The sequence below is a fragment of the Periophthalmus magnuspinnatus genome, chromosome 16, assembly GCF_009829125.3.
Source record: "Periophthalmus magnuspinnatus isolate fPerMag1 chromosome 16, fPerMag1.2.pri, whole genome shotgun sequence".
Lineage (NCBI taxonomy): Eukaryota > Metazoa > Chordata > Actinopteri > Gobiiformes > Gobiidae > Periophthalmus > Periophthalmus magnuspinnatus.
The window spans coordinates 14297657-14316873 of NC_047141.1; the positions used below are offsets into that span (position 1 = coordinate 14297657).

Genomic DNA, 19217 nt, shown 5'->3' on the forward strand with positions numbered 1-19217 from the left:
GAATAAGAAGAGAATGCAATTAGTTCGGCCAGATTCAGCTATTGCACTGGCTGGAACTGACACTATTAATGCCAACCAAGAGACTTTCAGTATGTGTAGCCTTTTACTCTAGGTCAAACATGAGTGCAGTTAAAGCTACAGGGAAGTGTTAAAATGTGAAAGTCAAATGTTCCAACATCTATTAAATAACACCCTCATGCATATCAACAAAAGCACAAAACCACCTTAATTAAAAAAACAAACAGAACTTTTTCAGATACTGGAATAGAAGCTTTTTGTCAGCATACTGCTGTGTGTGCTGTTCTGCTTCCTGCTGGTTTGAATAGAGTAAAACCTTACCAGTCCTATATCCAATATCATCTCTTGGCTCTGGGTGGAAATGAAAGAAAAAGTAATGTATCAAATTCCTCAGGTTGTTTCCTTCCACAAAAATAGTCCATTTAAACCCACCTGTTAAACGGTCCATATTACACTATTGTCTGATATATCTTATAATGTTGTTTCCTCATTAAAAACATACCCTTAGTCTTGTTGTGTTTCATTCACACATGTTTAACACACAAACCCTGCACCCTTATTTTCTTAAACTGACACTCTGTTCCACCTTGTTATATCATGTATGTTTTAAAACTCCGTACGACGTCACTAGAAGCTTTGGATGATTTCAGCCATGAAATTGTCATTTTCTACTAAATAAAAGGTAAAAGGTTAACTTGAAAACTACCACTTCATGACATCACAAGGTCATTAGAGTATTTTGAGCTTTGGAGATGTAGACAGACTAATAATAAATGGTTACTCCACCACATATGAATGAAACAAAACAACTCCAGGTATGTTCTTTAAGCCCTATTATGTTTTTTTGTTTTTTTTTTGTTTTTTTGTTTTTTACCTCAAGAGTCAATTTTGCATAATACAGCACCTTTAATGCCAAAATAGTCTTCACCTAATCAGAGTAATGAATATTGAGGACACAAACAAAAGGACCAAATCACACTGCGACTGAATGCATAAGGGTTCAGTCCCGTACCCTGTTCAGATCAATGCCATTGTGCTTAAACTGCAAGACAAGTTTATATTATTGCTGATTGTAAATACCTGGTGTTGTAATGATTATGTTCTGTGCTACTGTGCATTACCTTTAAAACATATCCAAAAATCCGATTTGATGAAAAATAATTCTCCTTTTGGTGATGAAGGACGTAAACGTCATTGCTCATAATATTAAAGATTAGACTAAAAGGAGGTTAAGGACTTTCACGCAACACAGCACAAACACACTCCATTCTTGCCCTATCGCATAGAAAAGAACGTACTGTGACAATAGATAGATTGTGTAGCATGTCCTCATATTAAGCTGTTACAGATAACGCTGCGCCAGCGGGGCGCCTGGAGGGTAGAGGAGTGCCAGAAGGAAGAAGATGTCCACACCCAGCTACTGAATATTCATGATTTATGTTTAAATGTGGCGTTCAGGGCACTCAGATCAAAACGGGACCGCCCCTGAGATCTCCGTGCACGTACTAGGGACAGCATCACGCCTGACTTGTATTAGATTGGATGTATATGGAACAATAAAACTCGAGTGATTATTCTGATCGGATAAAAGGAACATGCTTACAGTGATCAACACATTTAAAGAGTCCAGCATAAACACAAATCAGTGGAAACAAGTGGAGAGGTAAAGGCAACTGAGTTGCAGCTGTCCACTACTCAATGGATGTACATGTTAGACAAAATTGCAGTGATGTAACTTAATTATATACTCTTGCTGACTAGTCTCCACAAAATATCTTTTAATTTTATGGCTTTTATTCTAACATTCAACATCTGTTTGCTGAGAAGGTGGGAGGGAGCAAGAGACCAGGAATGGGTTTTAATACGAACCCCACCAACAGATCCACCAATAACAGGTGAGTAAGAGTCAAGCCATTTTCATAATTACAAAAAAAAATGTGGATGTTGAGATAAAATGGGAATAGTGTAGAAAACTGCTGCCAAATGATATGAAGTTTTTTATTATTATAAGAACAAGTCACATATTTCCTCACACACTACAAAAAAAAAATAAAATGTAATTTTCCTATTTATTAAACATACACCTTCTATTAAAAAAAAAAAAAAAAAAGTCTAAATGCAGTTATTGGATTTCCTTATCTGAACTGGTCCATGTGCTAATCAGTTTATATTGACATAAACAGAATAATCAGTAGAGAAATATGTCAAGTTAAAATCTAAGCAGGCAATACTCACGCATGTTCTACCACGCTGTGCTGGACATAAAATACATCGTATGAGTTATTTTATTAGACCAGTTCATGCAGTGAACTGGTCGACTGGTTTAATTTTGATATGGATGCCATTGATTGAGCGCAACACTAATCGAGGAAGGAGCTTGGGTGTCCATTTTGGGTCCTCAATCAGTTTGTACCTCTGCAGTGTCAGGGCAATCACTGCTTTCATCTCATTCATGGCGAAGGTTTGACCAATGCAATTTCTGTTGACACACAAACATGGAAACTGCTCTTCAAAATATGAAAGACTTTTAATATGGAACAAAGTAACCCAGGTGTTACACTGAACCCTCTTAAAATGTATACAGTCCAGTACATAATTATAAGTAGACACTGGTTTACATAAGATGTACCTTGGACCTGCAGCAAAAGGCACAAATGCATGAGGTGACCTGGAGGATACATTTTCTGGGAGGAAACGTAGTGGATCAAAAACCTGTAAAAAGCACAGTGGAGAGAGGAAAATTATTTTATTTTTTAAAAATTGTCAAGTGGAAGAGTTCACAGCAGTCAGATCACATGCCCAATAATTTGATTGCTTTTCCTTATGCGTATTCTCATTACGGAGAGTCTTGGGAGGGGGTAAATCCTGGATAGTGGCAAGTTATTCTCAACACCAACAACAGAATATGGGCTAACATCCATTCACTTTTCACAGTATACAATTTAGAATTCCTTCTGTACATACACCATACGAAAGATTGTGACTCTGCAGGCCTAAAACACAAAGAATCCATGTTCTCCATGGATAATCATAAAACTAAAATGCTTAACTTGAGTACTGTTTAAGTGTAGGAAGGCTAGATAATAGGATACACAGGACCACCAATTCCTACAAATCTGTTTCCAGGTTTGTATAATTTATTATACTTACATCAGGATTCTCCCAGACCACTGGATTTCTGTGAATCCCATAAATACTTGTTCCAACAATGCTTCCTGTGAATAGAAAACAACTATTTTTTAATAAAAATGTTCCACTGAACCATAGCGATGCATGTTGATTTTGTAGCGAATTTGTAATTCATGTTCACCTATGAATTTCATATTTACACATTAAAAAGCCAACTGTCCATATCAGCATCATTATGTATTAACATTTGTGTTGAATTGTATACACATTCACATTTGAATGTTCCATCCTACCTGCAGGTATTGTCCTTCCATCAAAAAATGTCATGGGTTTTGTTGTATGTCGACTTATTCCTGGTACTGGCGGATAAAGACGAAGGGACTCCTTAATACACATTGTGGTGTATGGAATTTTACTCAAGGTCTCCCTAAAGAAACATCATTCTAATCATTACCACAACTCCTGATAATTTTGTCTATGTCATATGTTTAAACCAACCATTCCATAGTGTTTTTGCCTCCCAGGGCTTGATTGATCTCTTCCCTGCAGATCTGCTGGTGTTCTGGGTGGCAGGCCAGAGAGTAGAGGATGAAGGAGATGCCACTTGCTGTGGTGTCATGGCCCTCAAACATGAAAGTGTCTACTTCAGCCCGAATGTCTTCATCAGACAGACCATGATTGTTCTCATCCTTTCAAAATTCCCAAATAGAGTTTTGCAGAGTGTTATTATTTCATGTTATGCAGTACCTAACAGCTAATCAGTCGATGTATTCAATTGCAGAACTTGTCCGCACACTCACAAAACATTATCAAAGGGAGTTCAAATGCACAGGTTACCTAGTTTTGTCTACTTTTTTGTAAAAATCACTTAATTTACACATTACCAATAACTTCTACTTATGAAACCTGCATATTTCTTTGTGAGTTGACATACACCAAGATATCAGGCAAATAATCAAAATATGAAATACTAAGAGGGAAACAATTTAACTGTGAAATGGCATTTTGGCACTTACTCTGGCACAAAGAAGAATGTCCAGAAAGTCCAAGTTTCTCCGGGCTTGTATGCGTTCCAGCTCCTTTTCTTCTTTGAGCTCTTCTTTTCGTTTTCTTATAACTGCAGCTGTGATTAGCAGATCCATCAATGAGGACATGCTTCCATTATAATTTATCTAGCAAAAACATATTGAGAGTTTACCTGTGTGGTTTTGTGCCACTCTGCAGGCTTTTCTGAACCTGAATCCATGTGGGCTGAGGTAGAAAATAAAGTCATTGTGATAGGGAAAAGTTCTGAAGCGCAGGTTTACCAAGTAACTCAGCTCGTATACAGATTTGATGTATGCGTTTGTTCCCCTGTAAAAAAAATAATAAAATAAAAAAATCATAAATACACAAGTCCAGCTGAAATTGTGAGCCATTGTGCATATACCCACCCCTCAGTCTGACAGTTACTGTTGTAGCTGAAGGCACACTTTAAAATACTGTCCAGTGTCATAAGGCTGACATGTTCAAACAACTCAAAGGTCTCACCAGTTTTGGAATATTTTTCCCATTTGTCCTGGAAACAAAGTATAACCAATAATACTATAATAATAATAGTATTAGTAGTAGTAATAATATATAACAAATACTATATTATTGACTACTAGTCAGTAGTTTTTTTGTTTGATTTCAAAAATCCACAACAGTGCAAAATAAACCTGAAAAATCTACATGTTAAGAGACCCATCTTTAAAATGTTTTTATACTATTACTGTTATTTATACTTTTTATACTATACCTACCAATAAAATGTTTGCTGAATCAGACATCAATTTGACATATGGCTTCAACACATCATAATGGAAACCTGGGGTTAGCAGTCGTCTGTGGCGAAACCACTTCTGTCCATGTGACACCAATAAACCATCTCCTGCAGAGGAGCATTAGGTCTAGACACACACTTTCCATATTATAGGAAATAGGAGTAAAACAAGTCTCACCAATCCATTTTTTAATAAATGCATATGCTAAATTATCTTTTGGCTCTGTGTGAAAAAAGAAGACAAAAAAAGACTACTGTTTGGGCAGTATGTTGGCTTGTAAATCATTTCAAAACAAAGTTACCGTCACTCACCTGTTGATGCCAGAATAGTCTTTACGTAATCAGGATGATGAATGTTGAGCACGCAAACAAAAGGGCCAAACCACAATGGGAATGCATAGGGGTACTTTTTACCATAACCTACCGTCGTGTCCAGGGATGTGCCATCTTGCTTTAACTACAAAACAGAAAAGCGATATTCATGCACGATCCAAGTCGCATTTCAGTTTTTTGCATTATTCATTCAGTCCTCAATCACCACAGTGCTGCTGGCGAACAACTTCACACCTGACCTGGGGCAGTCTAAAACAAGCATGACAGACAGTGCACTCTGCATCTGCAGCCCCTCGACACGTCAAAACACCAAAACACCAGATTACGCCACATGAGCAACAGCTGTGTGGGCGCGGTCAGCAGTCAGTGCCTATATTATAATAACAATGCTGTTAAGGCTACCTCAAAGACGTGTCCAAAAAGCCAATGTGGTGGTGGTCCAATAAAATGTTCCATTTTTCGAACGGTCTTTCTCCTCTGGATCACCAAAATAGTTAACTTGAAAAGCATCGCGACCAAACATAGCAGTGCAAACAAGTGAGAGAAACGGTACCCCGCCCGAAACTCTCCTAAAAAGCCCAAATCCATCGCCATTGTGACTGAAGTTCGCTACTCAGAAGTTGGCACGTTTGGTTTTATGCACTTGTAGAGAGCAGGGAGGAGGGGCTTGTGCGGTGTGTCACAGTGTAAAGACGCATAGAGAGGCGCACAGACAGATCCAAGCAATCAACAGTGACTGCCCTCCCCGCGGTTCCGGGACTCTTCATTTTTCTGTAAACCGTGTCCCAGCTGAAAGGCTGCGTCCTTCGAAGGACTCGACCGACGAAGGCTAAATTGTGTTCCCTTTTTAATCAAATAACAAACAAATCATCTAGTGGTTATCGTGGTCAAGCTGTGTTTTGATCTTTAAAACATTCAACTTCTTCTCACACAGCACAAATCTATTTTCTGTAACTGGAACATTACAACGGTACACTTACTCATTGATAAAAAAAAAAAGTTGGTGGTGAAATATTTTTAACTTCTGCAAGAAATTAGAAGTTAAACCTAAACTTTACTCACACACTGCACTATTAGGGCACATAAGGGACAGCAGCACACAGCATGGGCCTTGATGGAACTATAGATGTCCCACAGGTCTTCTGCAGGACCTCTGTACGCTGCACACTGGGATAAAGGGCTTTATGTTTGGTTGAAAGTCCTGCAGAGTCTAAAACTGTAATGGCACTTTAGTAACACATTAAGAAAGTTACAAAACTATTAGGCAGGTCATCTGTTGGCCATTTATATAAATACAAACAGCTACACTAAGTCAGCAATAGTACAAAATTGAGAAATGCTTATTTTCACCATTTAAATTGTGATTTCAATTTGATCATGATTCTTCTTGTCGTCCTCAGTATTACTACAGATTTAAATAGGCAATGCAACATGACCTATGCATATTGAGTGGCAATAATTTGTGTTGGCAGCAGGTCAGCACCCCTCCAGAGTAGTGTCAGGTTCACATTATTGTCATCTGCATTTGACCCATCACCTGCATCTCATCAGCCAGCAGTTCTATGACCTCAGATTGTTTTCTGTCATACAAGAGGCTGCAGATGAGAAAAGAAAATTAATACAAATTTTAAACAGTTTCCTATTATTATACTATTGGGTCTGATGGGCATGTATCTAGTTTATACATCAGTGTGTCACAGATCTGTTATATTGCTGCCATACATCTGACCAGTTCAAACAGTGTAATTTACTCTTTCATTTAAAAACATTCAGGGAGTATAAAAAGCAGATAAATCACATAATTAAATGCATAAATTGGAGGTTCATTTTGCGTAATTTGCATGTAAATATAAGTTTGTTAGACATAATTAAACTGTGCCTTAGTGTTATCCACTGGCCAAATGTTTAGTCCCATGTCCATGAACGTGGTCGTTTCCTCCTCGGAGCTTTATAAATTACTCTGTGGGCTTCTTTTCTGCTAACAGTAAAAATATGATTAGTGTTTGTTGGCAATGTCCAAATGTGAAATTTTGTGCAAACTTTTCACCGCGTTAGCTGCAGATTACAAGTCAAACTTTAGCTCATATCTCCGAGGCTTATGCAGTTAATAACAGACTTCTTTGACAGTTTTGTGGGCATTATGGCCTTATTTTTACAGTTGTGTTAGTAATGATTTCATAAAGGTAAAAGGGTGTTCTTAGATATTTTCTCCGCTCTCTGACCAAGCTGCTAAAGGCTAAACTTGCAACATGTGCCATTGAGCACGGCCCATTGACTTCAATGGGTGGCCATGTTTAGGGCTTGGGAGGGCTGTGCATCCCGAGGTTGGCAGTTAAGGAGATCTTCTTGGTCTGGGGGAGGAAGATTAAATTAGCATGGAACAAGAATGACAGCAAGCTAGCAAAGAACAAGAAGAGGGTGAGGAATGATACCAGTGGCAGTGAAGCAGATTTGTTTGTATTACACCAAGAGAGACACCCAAAATAAATAGTCTGATTGCTTGCACAGAACAGAACAATGACTCGATTGAGCTCCAGAGACCTCCCCAGATAAATACAGGTGTCCTTGTTATTGATAAAAAGGCACTAGTTACTTTCATTGCAGTAGTAATAAACACCACAGCTGGTGTCTAACCCAGAAATGATAAAATTCTGTCAATTGTAAAGGCAGCAGTAAATCATTTGAGGCAAGGAGGACCTCAGTCATCAGTCGAGTCAGGAAACATAATGTTTATCCTAATTATGTTTTTTCTTCTTCAGTGGAATGCAATAAGTTTACTGGTCAATGGCCAGGAGTTTAAGCATTTCATTAAAGACCCTACTGATATTATCTATGTGCAGGAAACCTGGCTTAAGCCTACTTTGGAGTTTTTGATGGTTGATGTATGGTTATTCTGTTGTAAGAAAAGAAAAAAGACCACGATGGAAGAGGAGGTTGTGTTAGATTTGTTAAACAAGATATTTGTTAAACAAAATTTGTTTGATTTGAAATATTTTACAGGCTATAGTAATAATAGCCTTTTTTTTTTTTTCTTTGAAAAAATAACCGACCACAATAAATAGATTTTTCCCCCAGCCCGTCCCTACCTGACCCGCAGGTTACCCGCGGGCCCTGCGGGTCAGAAGTCACCTGCACCCACTTTACTCATCCTCAGTGAGTTATCCCGCCTGCATGGGTCGACCCGCGCATCGCTAATACGTAGGGTTTTCTATCTTTATGCATGTAACAACGCAAATATAAGGAGGATTTTCAAAATAAATAAATACAAAAAGTGACTAAAATCTTCACGGACCCACTATATGTAAAAACCGGCCGCATTCAGCCTGACAAAGCGCGCTCCCCGGTCACCTCACTGCTGTCCCCCAGCTCCTCTCCTGCCCACTATGCCCATGCATAGCGCTGCTCGGGTCACGGGTTTAGGACTCATCTGAAATGGCAAACGCACTCACAGGAAACAGCGCAGAATCTTTGGAACTAAAGCAGTCTGCATGCAGCCTACCTGGCACAGCGTGCGTGAGGAACATGACTGCAAGCACTATGGACACGTAGTCTATGATCTGTGACTTGTTTTTTTTTCCCCGCTGGAGCATCACTTTTATCCTCACATGTGTTTCAACTGTATCGATAACGTGGCCGCTCTGTGCTCACAGAACAACCTGCGCTTTTCTCTTCTCTCGTTTTTTTTTCTTTTTTTTTTTTTTTAAATCATTTGTAACTGTGAATCTAGTTGCATTTAAGAGATAGTGTTGCCCTCTAAACACACGCAGATGCCGTCAAGTCAAGCGTCTAGCCCTCGTTTATTTTAAGTCTATTTAATTAAACAGGGCTCCCAAATCTATAGGAGACGCTTATTGCGCTGACTCGCCACATTAAAATGGATGAGCGTATGGATCTGACCCACCTGCACCTCTGTAGACATCTTATTAAGCTCTCTGGTCGTCCGCTGGTTACAGTCGACCACGCATCACTTGTATGTAAGTATGTATCTGGAGCTGTACACTGAAGCAGGGAGCGTCTAACAACAGCGCACTTGTACACGTGGCTGGGTTGTTTAATACTGGGGGACAGTCGATTTATACTGGGGCAAAGAGGGGCCTAAGGGTCTAGTGACGTCCCTGGTCTGGATTCAGGGGGAGCCCCCATTTGGAAAGAGGAGGCAATTGTACCAATCAGAAAGCCTGGGAAAGATCTGTCCAAGCCAAGTAGCTACAGGCCAACTGCTCTCCCATCGACCCTAGACACGCTGATGGAACTGAAAGGCTCTCCCCTGAGTTGGAAAAGCGAGGTGTTTAGCCAGCTATCAGGGTGGCTTCAGGATACAACTGATGCTGTCGTTAGGCTTGAAAATGTCATCAGGAAAGCCCAGGCAAATAAAGAGTCTAGCAGTGCTTTTTGATAGTGAAGAAGTGCTCTGTAAGAGAATCCCATGATCGACAGTGTCAAAGGCAGCACTCAGATCTAACAGGATCAAGACTGAGACTTTGCCTGCATCAGTGTTCAGGCGGATGTCATTTGTCACCTTGATAAGAGCAGTCTCAGTGCTGTGGTGGGGTCTAAAACCTGATTGGAAGACATCAAAGGAGTTGTTCATTTCTAGGAAGTTAATAAGCTGTTGGTAAACAACTTTTTCGAGGACTTTGCCTAAAAACGGCAGATTTGAGATCGGTCAATAATTGTTCAATATTGTGGCATCAAGACTGCTCTTCTTTAGGAGAGGCTTGATAACCGCAGTTTTCAAAGCGCTTGGGAATGTTCCAGATTGAAGTGACATATTAACTATGTGAGTGAGTGGTGATAGGAAACTGTTGAGCACAGACTTTAAAAATTTTGTGAGTAACATATCGAGGCAGCATGTAGATGAACTCAGACTGGTGACAATCTCTTGGACAGTTTTGTCAGTTACAGGTGCAAAGTGAGTCAGCTCTAAGGGTCTACATGGGTGCTGGGTTGTTATTTGCGTTGTGGAATTTATGGCATTTTTAATGCCCTGAACCTTGTCATTAAAGAATACTGCAAACTCATTGCACTTAGATGTGGAAATTAGTTCTAACGGCACTGGAGCTGGGGGGTTTGTTAATCTGTTTACCGTTGCAAACAGGACACGAGAGTTGTTACTACAACTTCCAATAATGTCAGAAAAATACCTTTGCCTTGTTCTACATAAAGTGTGGTTGTACATATACATCTTTTCTCTGTAAATCTCATAATGAATCTGGAGCTTTGACTTGCACCATTCCCGCTCGGCCCTCCGGCACTCCCTTTTCTGTGCCCTGACCAAGTCATCATTCCTCCATGGGGCTTTCTGCTTATCTTTAACCATTTTAACCTTCATTGGGGCAATGGTGTCCAGAACATTCAAAACACTCGAAGTTACAGAGTTCAACAAATCATCAACATTAGAACATGAGGCATTTTCAAAGTGTATCATTTCCATGAACAGTGCACCCAGTGTTATCATTTATGTGTCTCCTTCAAACAACTGCAGGACCAGCCTCTGGTTTGGGAATAACAGACAGGTCAAAGAAAACACAGAAATGATCAGACAGAGCAACATCCACCACATTGACAGTTGAAATATTTACTCCTTTTGTAATGAGCAGGTCCAGAGTGTGTCCTCTGTTGTGGGTGGGCTCAAGGACATGCTGAGTCAGACCAAAGGTTTCAAGGACAGAACTGAGCTCTTTAGCGTTTCTGTCAAACACATTATCCATATGTACATTAAAATCACCTGTAATGACTAAACCATCAAAGTCTGTGCATACGACTGAAAGCATCTCAGTAAAATCATCAATAAAACTCAGTCATATACAAACCTCGCCAGCACTGTCTAAGTAGAGTATGGAGGGGGATTGTTTTAGCTCCATGCTCCAAAAGATGAAAACACCCCAAATGACAATCTGTGAGTAACTAAATTATCTATAAAAAATGCACACACACCTCCACCCTTTTTGTTTACTCGTGTTTCAGATTCAAATTTGAAGTTGGGTGGAGTTGATTCCACTAGAATTGCATTACCTGTGTTTTTGTCAAGCCATGTTTCGGTTCTAAACATAAAGTCAAGACTAAAAGAAGAAATAAAATCATTAATTAAAAAGGACTTGTTACATAAAGATCAAATAGGAATATAAAGAGGAATAGTGTAGAAAACTGCTGCCAAATGATATTAAGTTTTTATTATTATTATTATAAGAACAAGTCACATATTTCCTCACACACTACAAAAAAAAAATAAAATGTAATTTTCCTATTTATTAAACATACACCTTCTATTAAAAAAAAAAAAAAAAAAGTCTAAATGCAGTTATTGGATTTCCTTATCTGAACTGGTCCATGTGCTAATCAGTTTATATTGACATAAACAGAATAATCAGTAGAGAAATATGTCAAGTTAAAATCTAAGCAGGCAATACTCACGCATGTTCTACCACGCTGTGCTGGACATAAAATACATCGTATGAGTTATTTTATTAGACCAGTTCATGCAGTGAACTGGTCGACTGGTTTAATTTTGATATGGATGCCATTGATTGAGCGCAACACTAATCGAGGAAGGAGCTTGGGTGTCCATTTTGGGTCCTCAATCAGTTTGTACCTCTGCAGTGTCAGGGCAATCACTGCTTTCATCTCATTCATGGCGAAGGTTTGACCAATGCAATTTCTGTTGACACACAAACATGGAAACTGCTCTTCAAAATATGAAAGACTTTTAATATGGAACAAAGTAACCCAGGTGTTACACTGAACCCTCTTAAAATGTATACAGTCCAGTACATAATTATAAGTAGACACTGGTTTACATAAGATGTACCTTGGACCTGCAGCAAAAGGCACAAATGCATGAGGTGACCTGGAGGATACATTTTCTGGGAGGAAACGTAGTGGATCAAAAACCTGTAAAAAGCACAGTGGAGAGAGGAAAATTATTTTATTTTTTAAAAATTGTCAAGTGGAAGAGTTCACAGCAGTCAGATCACATGCCCAATAATTTGATTGCTTTTCCTTATGCGTATTCTCATTACGGAGAGTCTTGGGAGGGGGTAAATCCTGGATAGTGGCAAGTTATTCTCAACACCAACAACAGAATATGGGCTAACATCCATTCACTTTTCACAGTATACAATTTAGAATTCCTTCTGTACATACACCATACGAAAGATTGTGACTCTGCAGGCCTAAAACACAAAGAATCCATGTTCTCCATGGATAATCATAAAACTAAAATGCTTAACTTGAGTACTGTTTAAGTGTAGGAAGGCTAGATAATAGGATACACAGGACCACCAATTCCTACAAATCTGTTTCCAGGTTTGTATAATTTATTATACTTACATCAGGATTCTCCCAGACCACTGGATTTCTGTGAATCCCATAAATACTTGTTCCAACAATGCTTCCTGTGAATAGAAAACAACTATTTTTTAATAAAAATGTTCCACTGAACCATAGCGATGCATGTTGATTTTGTAGCGAATTTGTAATTCATGTTCACCTATGAATTTCATATTTACACATTAAAAAGCCAACTGTCCATATCAGCATCATTATGTATTAACATTTGTGTTGAATTGTATACACATTCACATTTGAATGTTCCATCCTACCTGCAGGTATTGTCCTTCCATCAAAAAATGTCATGGGTTTTGTTGTATGTCGACTTATTCCTGGTACTGGCGGATAAAGACGAAGGGACTCCTTAATACACATTGTGGTGTATGGAATTTTACTCAAGGTCTCCCTAAAGAAACATCATTCTAATCATTACCACAACTCCTGATAATTTTGTCTATGTCATATGTTTAAACCAACCATTCCATAGTGTTTTTGCCTCCCAGGGCTTGATTGATCTCTTCCCTGCAGATCTGCTGGTGTTCTGGGTGGCAGGCCAGAGAGTAGAGGATGAAGGAGATGCCACTTGCTGTGGTGTCATGGCCCTCAAACATGAAAGTGTCTACTTCAGCCCGAATGTCTTCATCAGACAGACCATGATTGTTCTCATCCTTTCAAAATTCCCAAATAGAGTTTTGCAGAGTGTTATTATTTCATGTTATGCAGTACCTAACAGCTAATCAGTCGATGTATTCAATTGCAGAACTTGTCCGCACACTCACAAAACATTATCAAAGGGAGTTCAAATGCACAGGTTACCTAGTTTTGTCTACTTTTTTGTAAAAATCACTTAATTTACACATTACCAATAACTTCTACTTATGAAACCTGCATATTTCTTTGTGAGTTGACATACACCAAGATATCAGGCAAATAATCAAAATATGAAATACTAAGAGGGAAACAATTTAACTGTGAAATGGCATTTTGGCACTTACTCTGGCACAAAGAAGAATGTCCAGAAAGTCCAAGTTTCTCCGGGCTTGTATGCGTTCCAGCTCCTTTTCTTCTTTGAGCTCTTCTTTTCGTTTTCTTATAACTGCAGCTGTGATTAGCAGATCCATCAATGAGGACATGCTTCCATTATAATTTATCTAGCAAAAACATATTGAGAGTTTACCTGTGTGGTTTTGTGCCACTCTGCAGGCTTTTCTGAACCTGAATCCATGTGGGCTGAGGTAGAAAATAAAGTCATTGTGATAGGGAAAAGTTCTGAAGCGCAGGTTTACCAAGTAACTCAGCTCGTATACAGATTTGATGTATGCGTTTGTTCCCCTGTAAAAAAAATAATAAAATAAAAAAATCATAAATACACAAGTCCAGCTGAAATTGTGAGCCATTGTGCATATACCCACCCCTCAGTCTGACAGTTACTGTTGTAGCTGAAGGCACACTTTAAAATACTGTCCAGTGTCATAAGGCTGACATGTTCAAACAACTCAAAGGTCTCACCAGTTTTGGAATATTTTTCCCATTTGTCCTGGAAACAAAGTATAACCAATAATACTATAATAATAATAGTATTAGTAGTAGTAATAATATATAACAAATACTATATTATTGACTACTAGTCAGTAGTTTTTTTGTTTGATTTCAAAAATCCACAACAGTGCAAAATAAACCTGAAAAATCTACATGTTAAGAGACCCATCTTTAAAATGTTTTTATACTATTACTGTTATTTATACTTTTTATACTATACCTACCAATAAAATGTTTGCTGAATCAGACATCAATTTGACATATGGCTTCAACACATCATAATGGAAACCTGGGGTTAGCAGTCGTCTGTGGCGAAACCACTTCTGTCCATGTGACACCAATAAACCATCTCCTGCAGAGGAGCATTAGGTCTAGACACACACTTTCCATATTATAGGAAATAGGAGTAAAACAAGTCTCACCAATCCATTTTTTAATAAATGCATATGCTAAATTATCTTTTGGCTCTGTGTGAAAAAAGAAGACAAAAAAAGACTACTGTTTGGGCAGTATGTTGGCTTGTAAATCATTTCAAAACAAAGTTACCGTCACTCACCTGTTGATGCCAGAATAGTCTTTACGTAATCAGGATGATGAATGTTGAGCACGCAAACAAAAGGGCCAAACCACAATGGGAATGCATAGGGGTACTTTTTACCATAACCTACCGTCGTGTCCAGGGATGTGCCATCTTGCTTTAACTACAAAACAGAAAAGCGATATTCATGCACGATCCAAGTCGCATTTCAGTTTTTTGCATTATTCATTCAGTCCTCAATCACCACAGTGCTGCTGGCGAACAACTTCACACCTGACCTGGGGCAGTCTAAAACAAGCATGACAGACAGTGCACTCTGCATCTGCAGCCCCTCGACACGTCAAAACACCAAAACACCAGATTACGCCACATGAGCAACAGCTGTGTGGGCGCGGTCAGCAGTCAGTGCCTATATTATAATAACAATGCTGTTAAGGCTACCTCAAAGACGTGTCCAAAAAGCCAATGTGGTGGTGGTCCAATAAAATGTTCCATTTTTCGAACGGTCTTTCTCCTCTGGATCACCAAAATAGTTAACTTGAAAAGCATCGCGACCAAACATAGCAGTGCAAACAAGTGAGAGAAACGGTACCCCCGCCCGAAACTCTCCTAAAAAAGCCCAAATCCATCGCCATTGTGACTGAAGTTCGCTACTCAGAAGTTGGCACGTTTGGTTTTATGCACTTGTAGAGAGCAGGGAGGAGGGGCTTGTGCGGTGTGTCACAGTGTAAAGACGCATAGAGAGGCGCACAGACAGATCCAAGCAATCAACAGTGACTGCCCTCCCCGCGGTTCCGGGACTCTTCATTTTTCTGTAAACCGTGTCCCAGCTGAAAGGCTGCGTCCTTCGAAGGACTCGACCGACGAAGGCTAAATTGTGTTCCCTTTTTAATCAAATAACAAACAAATCATCTAGTGGTTATCGTGGTCAAGCTGTGTTTTGATCTTTAAAACATTCAACTTCTTCTCACACAGCACAAATCTATTTTCTGTAACTGGAACATTACAACGGTACACTTACTCATTGATAAAAAAAAAAAGTTGGTGGTGAAATATTTTTAACTTCTGCAAGAAATTAGAAGTTAAACCTAAACTTTACTCACACACTGCACTATTAGGGCACATAAGGGACAGCAGCACACAGCATGGGCCTTGATGGAACTATAGATGTCCCACAGGTCTTCTGCAGGACCTCTGTACGCTGCACACTGGGATAAAGGGCTTTATGTTTGGTTGAAAGTCCTGCAGAGTCTAAAACTGTAATGGCACTTTAGTAACACATTAAGAAAGTTACAAAACTATTAGGCAGGTCATCTGTTGGCCATTTATATAAATACAAACAGCTACACTAAGTCAGCAATAGTACAAAATTGAGAAATGCTTATTTTCACCATTTAAATTGTGATTTCAATTTGATCATGATTCTTCTTGTCGTCCTCAGTATTACTACAGATTTAAATAGGCAATGCAACATGACCTATGCATATTGAGTGGCAATAATTTGTGTTGGCAGCAGGTCAGCACCCCTCCAGAGTAGTGTCAGGTTCACATTATTGTCATCTGCATTTGACCCATCACCTGCATCTCATCAGCCAGCAGTTCTATGACCTCAGCATTGTTTTCTGTCATACAAGAGGCTGCAGATGAGAAAAGAAAATTAATACAAATTTTAAACAGTTTCCTATTATTATACTATTGGGTCTGATGGGCATGTATCTAGTTTATACATCAGTGTGTCACAGATCTGTTATATTGCCGCCATACATCTGACCAGTTCAAACAGTGTAATTTACTCTTTCATTTAAAAACATTCAGGGAGTGTAAAAAGCAGATAAATCACATAATTAAATGCATAAATTGGAGGTTCATTTTGCGTAATTTGCATGTAAATATAAGTTTGTTAGACATAATTAAACTGTGCCTTAGTGTTATCCACTGGCCAAATGTTTAGTCCCATGTCCATGAACGTGGTCGTTTCCTCCTCGGAGCTTTATAAATTACTCTGTGGGCTTCTTTTCTCCTAACAGTAAAAATATGATTAGTGTTTGTTGGCAATGTCCAAATGTGAAATTTTGTGCGAACTTTTCACCGCGTTAGCTGCAGATTACAAGTCAAACTTTAGCTCATATCTCCGAGGCTTATGCAGTTAATAACAAACTTCTTTGACAGTTTTGTGGGCATTATGGCCTTATTTTTACAGTTGTGTTAGTAATGTCTGTCAGGGGGGTCTTCAACTCCCACCTCCGGGAGAGCTTCTCCCTGATCCCGGGGGAGGTTGGAGACATGGACTCCGAGTGGGCCATGTTCTCCACCTCTATTGTCGATGCGGCTGCTCGCAGCTGTGGTCGTAAGGTCTGTGGTGCTTGTCGCGGCGGCAATCCCCGAACCCGGTGGTGGACACTGGAAGTAAGGGATGCCATCAAGCTGAAGAAGGAGTCCTATCGAGCCTTGTTGGCTCGTGGGACTCCTGAGGCAGCTGATGAGTACTGGCGGGCCAAGCGTGCCGCGGCTCGGACAGTCACAGAGGCAAAAACTCGGGGTTGGGAGGAGTTCGGGGAGGCCATGGAGAAGGACTATCGGACGGCCTCAAAGAGATTCTGGCAAACTGTCCGACGCCTCAGGAGGGGGAAGCAGTGCTTCACCAACACTGTTTACAGTGCGGGTGGAGAGCTGCTGACCTTGACTGGGGATGTTGTCGGGCGGTGGAAGGAATACTTTGAGGATCTCCTCAATCCCACTGTCACGTCTTCCGAGGAGGAAGCAGAAACTGGGGACTCAGAGGCGGACTCGTCCATCACCCTGGCTGAAGTCACTGAGGTGGTTGGCAAGCTCCTCGGTGGCAAGGCTCCGGGGGTGGATGAGATCCATCCTGAGTATCTCAAGTCTCTGGATGTTGTGGGGCTGTCTTGGCTGACACGTCTCTGCAACATCGCGTGGCGGTCGGGGACAGTACCTGTGGAATGGCAGACCGGGGTGGTGGTCCCTCTGTATAAGAGGGAGGGTGTGTTCCAATTACAGGGGAATCACACTCCTCAGCCTTCCCGGTAAGGTCTATTCCAGGGTACTGGAGAGGAGAATCCGACCGATAGTCGAACCTCGGATTCAGGAGGAGCAGTGTGGTTTTCGTCCTGGTCGTGGAACACTGGACCAGCTCTATACTCTTCATCGGGTCCTCGAGGGCTCATGGGAGTATGCCCAACCAGTCCATATGTGTTTTGTGGATCTGGAGAAGGCATTCGACCGTGTCCCTCGTGGTGTCCTTTGGGGCGGTCCCTGTATGACCGGAGCAGGAGCTGTGTTCGCATTGCCGGCAGTAAGTCAGACCTGTCCCGGTGCATGTTGGACTCCGCCAGGGCTGCCCTTTGTCACCGGTTCTGTTCATTATATTTATGGACAGAATTTCTAGGCGCAGCCAGGGGCCGGAGGGGGCCTGGTTTGGGAACCACAGGATTTCATCTCTGCTGTTTGCAGATGATGTTGTCCTGATGGCTTCTTCGAGCCAGGACCTGCAGCAGGCACTGGGGAGGTTTGCAGCCGAGTGTGAAGCGGCTGGGATGAGAATCAGCTCTTCCAAATCCGAGGCCATGGTTCTCGACCGGAAAAAGGTGGTTTGCTCTCTCCGGGTGGGTGGTGAGTCTCTGCCCCAAGTGGAGGAGTTCAAGTATCTCGGGGTCTTGTTCACGAGTGAGGGAAGGATGGAGCGCGAGATTGACAGGCGGATCGGTGCAGCGTCTGCAGTGATGCGGTCACTGTATCGGTCCGTTGTGGTAAAGAAGGAGCTGAGCCAGAAGGCGAAGCTCTCGATTTACCGGTCAATCTACGTTCCTACCCTCACCTATGGTCATGAGCTCTGGGTAATGACCGAAAGGACAAGATCGCGGATACAAGCGGCTGAAATGGGCTTCCTCCGCAGAGTGGCCGGGCGCACCCTTAGGGATAGGGTGAGGAGCTCGGTCACACGGGAGGAGCTCGGAGTAGAGCCGCCGCTCCTACACGTTGAGAGGAACCAGCTGAGGTGGCTCGGGCATCTGCTCAGGATGCCTCCTGGACGCCTCCCTAGGGAGGTGTTCTGGGCATGTCCCACCGGAAGGAGGCCCCGGGGAAGACCCAGGACACGCTGGAGGGACTATGTCTCTCGGCTGGCCTGGGAACGCCTTGGGGTCCCACCGGAGGAGCTGGAGGACGTGTCCGGGGTGAGGGAAGTCTGGGAGTCCCTGCTTAGACTGCTGCCCCCGCGACCCGGCCCCGGATAAGCGGAAGAAAATGGATGGATGTTAGTAATGATTTCATAAAGTTAAAAGGGTGTTCTTAGATATTTTCTCCGCTCTCTGACCAAGCTGCTAAAGGCTAAACTTGCAACATGTGCCATTGAGCACGGCCCATTGACTTCAATGAGCGGCAATGTTTAGGGCTTGGGAGGGCTGTGCATCCCGAGGTTGGCAGTTAGGGAGACCTTCTTGGTCTGGGGGAGGAAGATTAAATTAGCATGGAACAAGAATGACAGCAAGCTAGCAAAGAACAAGAAGA

General features: G+C 41.1%; 3 protein-coding genes across 5 annotated transcripts in view; all 3 read right to left on the minus strand.

Annotated features, from left to right (window-relative positions):
- themis2 (thymocyte selection associated family member 2) overlaps positions 1-19217 on the minus strand; it is a 110854-nt gene that overhangs the window by 11865 nt on the left and 79772 nt on the right. The gene's annotated exons all lie outside the window — the stretch shown is intronic.
- Positions 1994-5915, minus strand: LOC117383341 (cytochrome P450 4B1-like). 2 transcript variants are annotated; one of them, XM_033980497.2, is made up of 12 exons: positions 5687-5915; positions 5264-5408; positions 5130-5174; positions 4932-5059; positions 4581-4705; positions 4346-4500; positions 4164-4270; positions 3646-3836; positions 3441-3574; positions 3169-3233; positions 2648-2730; positions 1994-2497 (listed from the first exon to the last, which is right to left on the minus strand). In XM_033980497.2, the coding sequence occupies exons 1-12, from the start codon at positions 5876-5878 to the stop codon at positions 2317-2319; spliced, it is 1551 nt and encodes a 516-aa protein (XP_033836388.1). In that variant the 5' UTR covers positions 5879-5915; the 3' UTR covers positions 1994-2316. The 2 variants fall into 2 exon arrangements, with proteins under 2 accessions (XP_033836388.1, XP_033836389.1); XM_033980498.2 differs by lacking the exon at positions 5130-5174 and having other exon boundaries at positions 2112-2497.
- Positions 11482-15279, minus strand: LOC117384329 (cytochrome P450 4B1-like). Of its 2 annotated transcripts, XM_033981628.2 has the most exons (12): positions 15132-15279; positions 14709-14853; positions 14575-14619; positions 14377-14504; positions 14026-14150; positions 13791-13945; positions 13609-13715; positions 13091-13281; positions 12886-13019; positions 12614-12678; positions 12093-12175; positions 11482-11942 (listed from the first exon to the last, which is right to left on the minus strand). In XM_033981628.2, exons 1-12 carry the CDS (start codon positions 15237-15239, stop codon positions 11762-11764), a joined length of 1467 nt encoding a protein of 488 aa, XP_033837519.1. In that variant the 5' UTR covers positions 15240-15279; the 3' UTR covers positions 11482-11761. The 2 variants fall into 2 exon arrangements, with proteins under 2 accessions (XP_033837519.1, XP_033837520.1); XM_033981629.2 differs by lacking the exon at positions 14575-14619 and having other exon boundaries at positions 11556-11942; positions 15132-15238.

Excerpts from the sequence above, each read along its gene's own strand:
- LOC117383341 (XM_033980497.2), bottom strand. The coding sequence starts at position 5,878 with ATGGCGATGGATTTGGGCTTTTTAGGAGAGTTTCGGGCGGGGTACCGT. Across the intron at positions 5,409-5,686 it reads TTTTTGGACACGTCTTTGAG|TTAAAGCAAGATGGCACATC; the intron begins GTAGCCTTAACA and ends TCTGTTTTGTAG. Across the intron at positions 2,498-2,647 it reads CCTTTTGCTGCAGGTCCAAG|AAATTGCATTGGTCAAACCT; the intron begins GTACATCTTATG and ends GTGTGTCAACAG.
- LOC117384329 (XM_033981628.2), bottom strand. The coding sequence starts at position 15,239 with ATGCTTTTCAAGTTAACTATTTTGGTGATCCAGAGGAGAAAGACCGTT. Across the intron at positions 14,151-14,376 it reads ATTCAGCAAACATTTTATTG|GACAAATGGGAAAAATATTC; the intron begins GTAGGTATAGTA and ends CTTTGTTTCCAG. Across the intron at positions 13,020-13,090 it reads GGCAAAAACACTATGGAATG|GGAGACCTTGAGTAAAATTC; the intron begins GTTGGTTTAAAC and ends ATGTTTCTTTAG.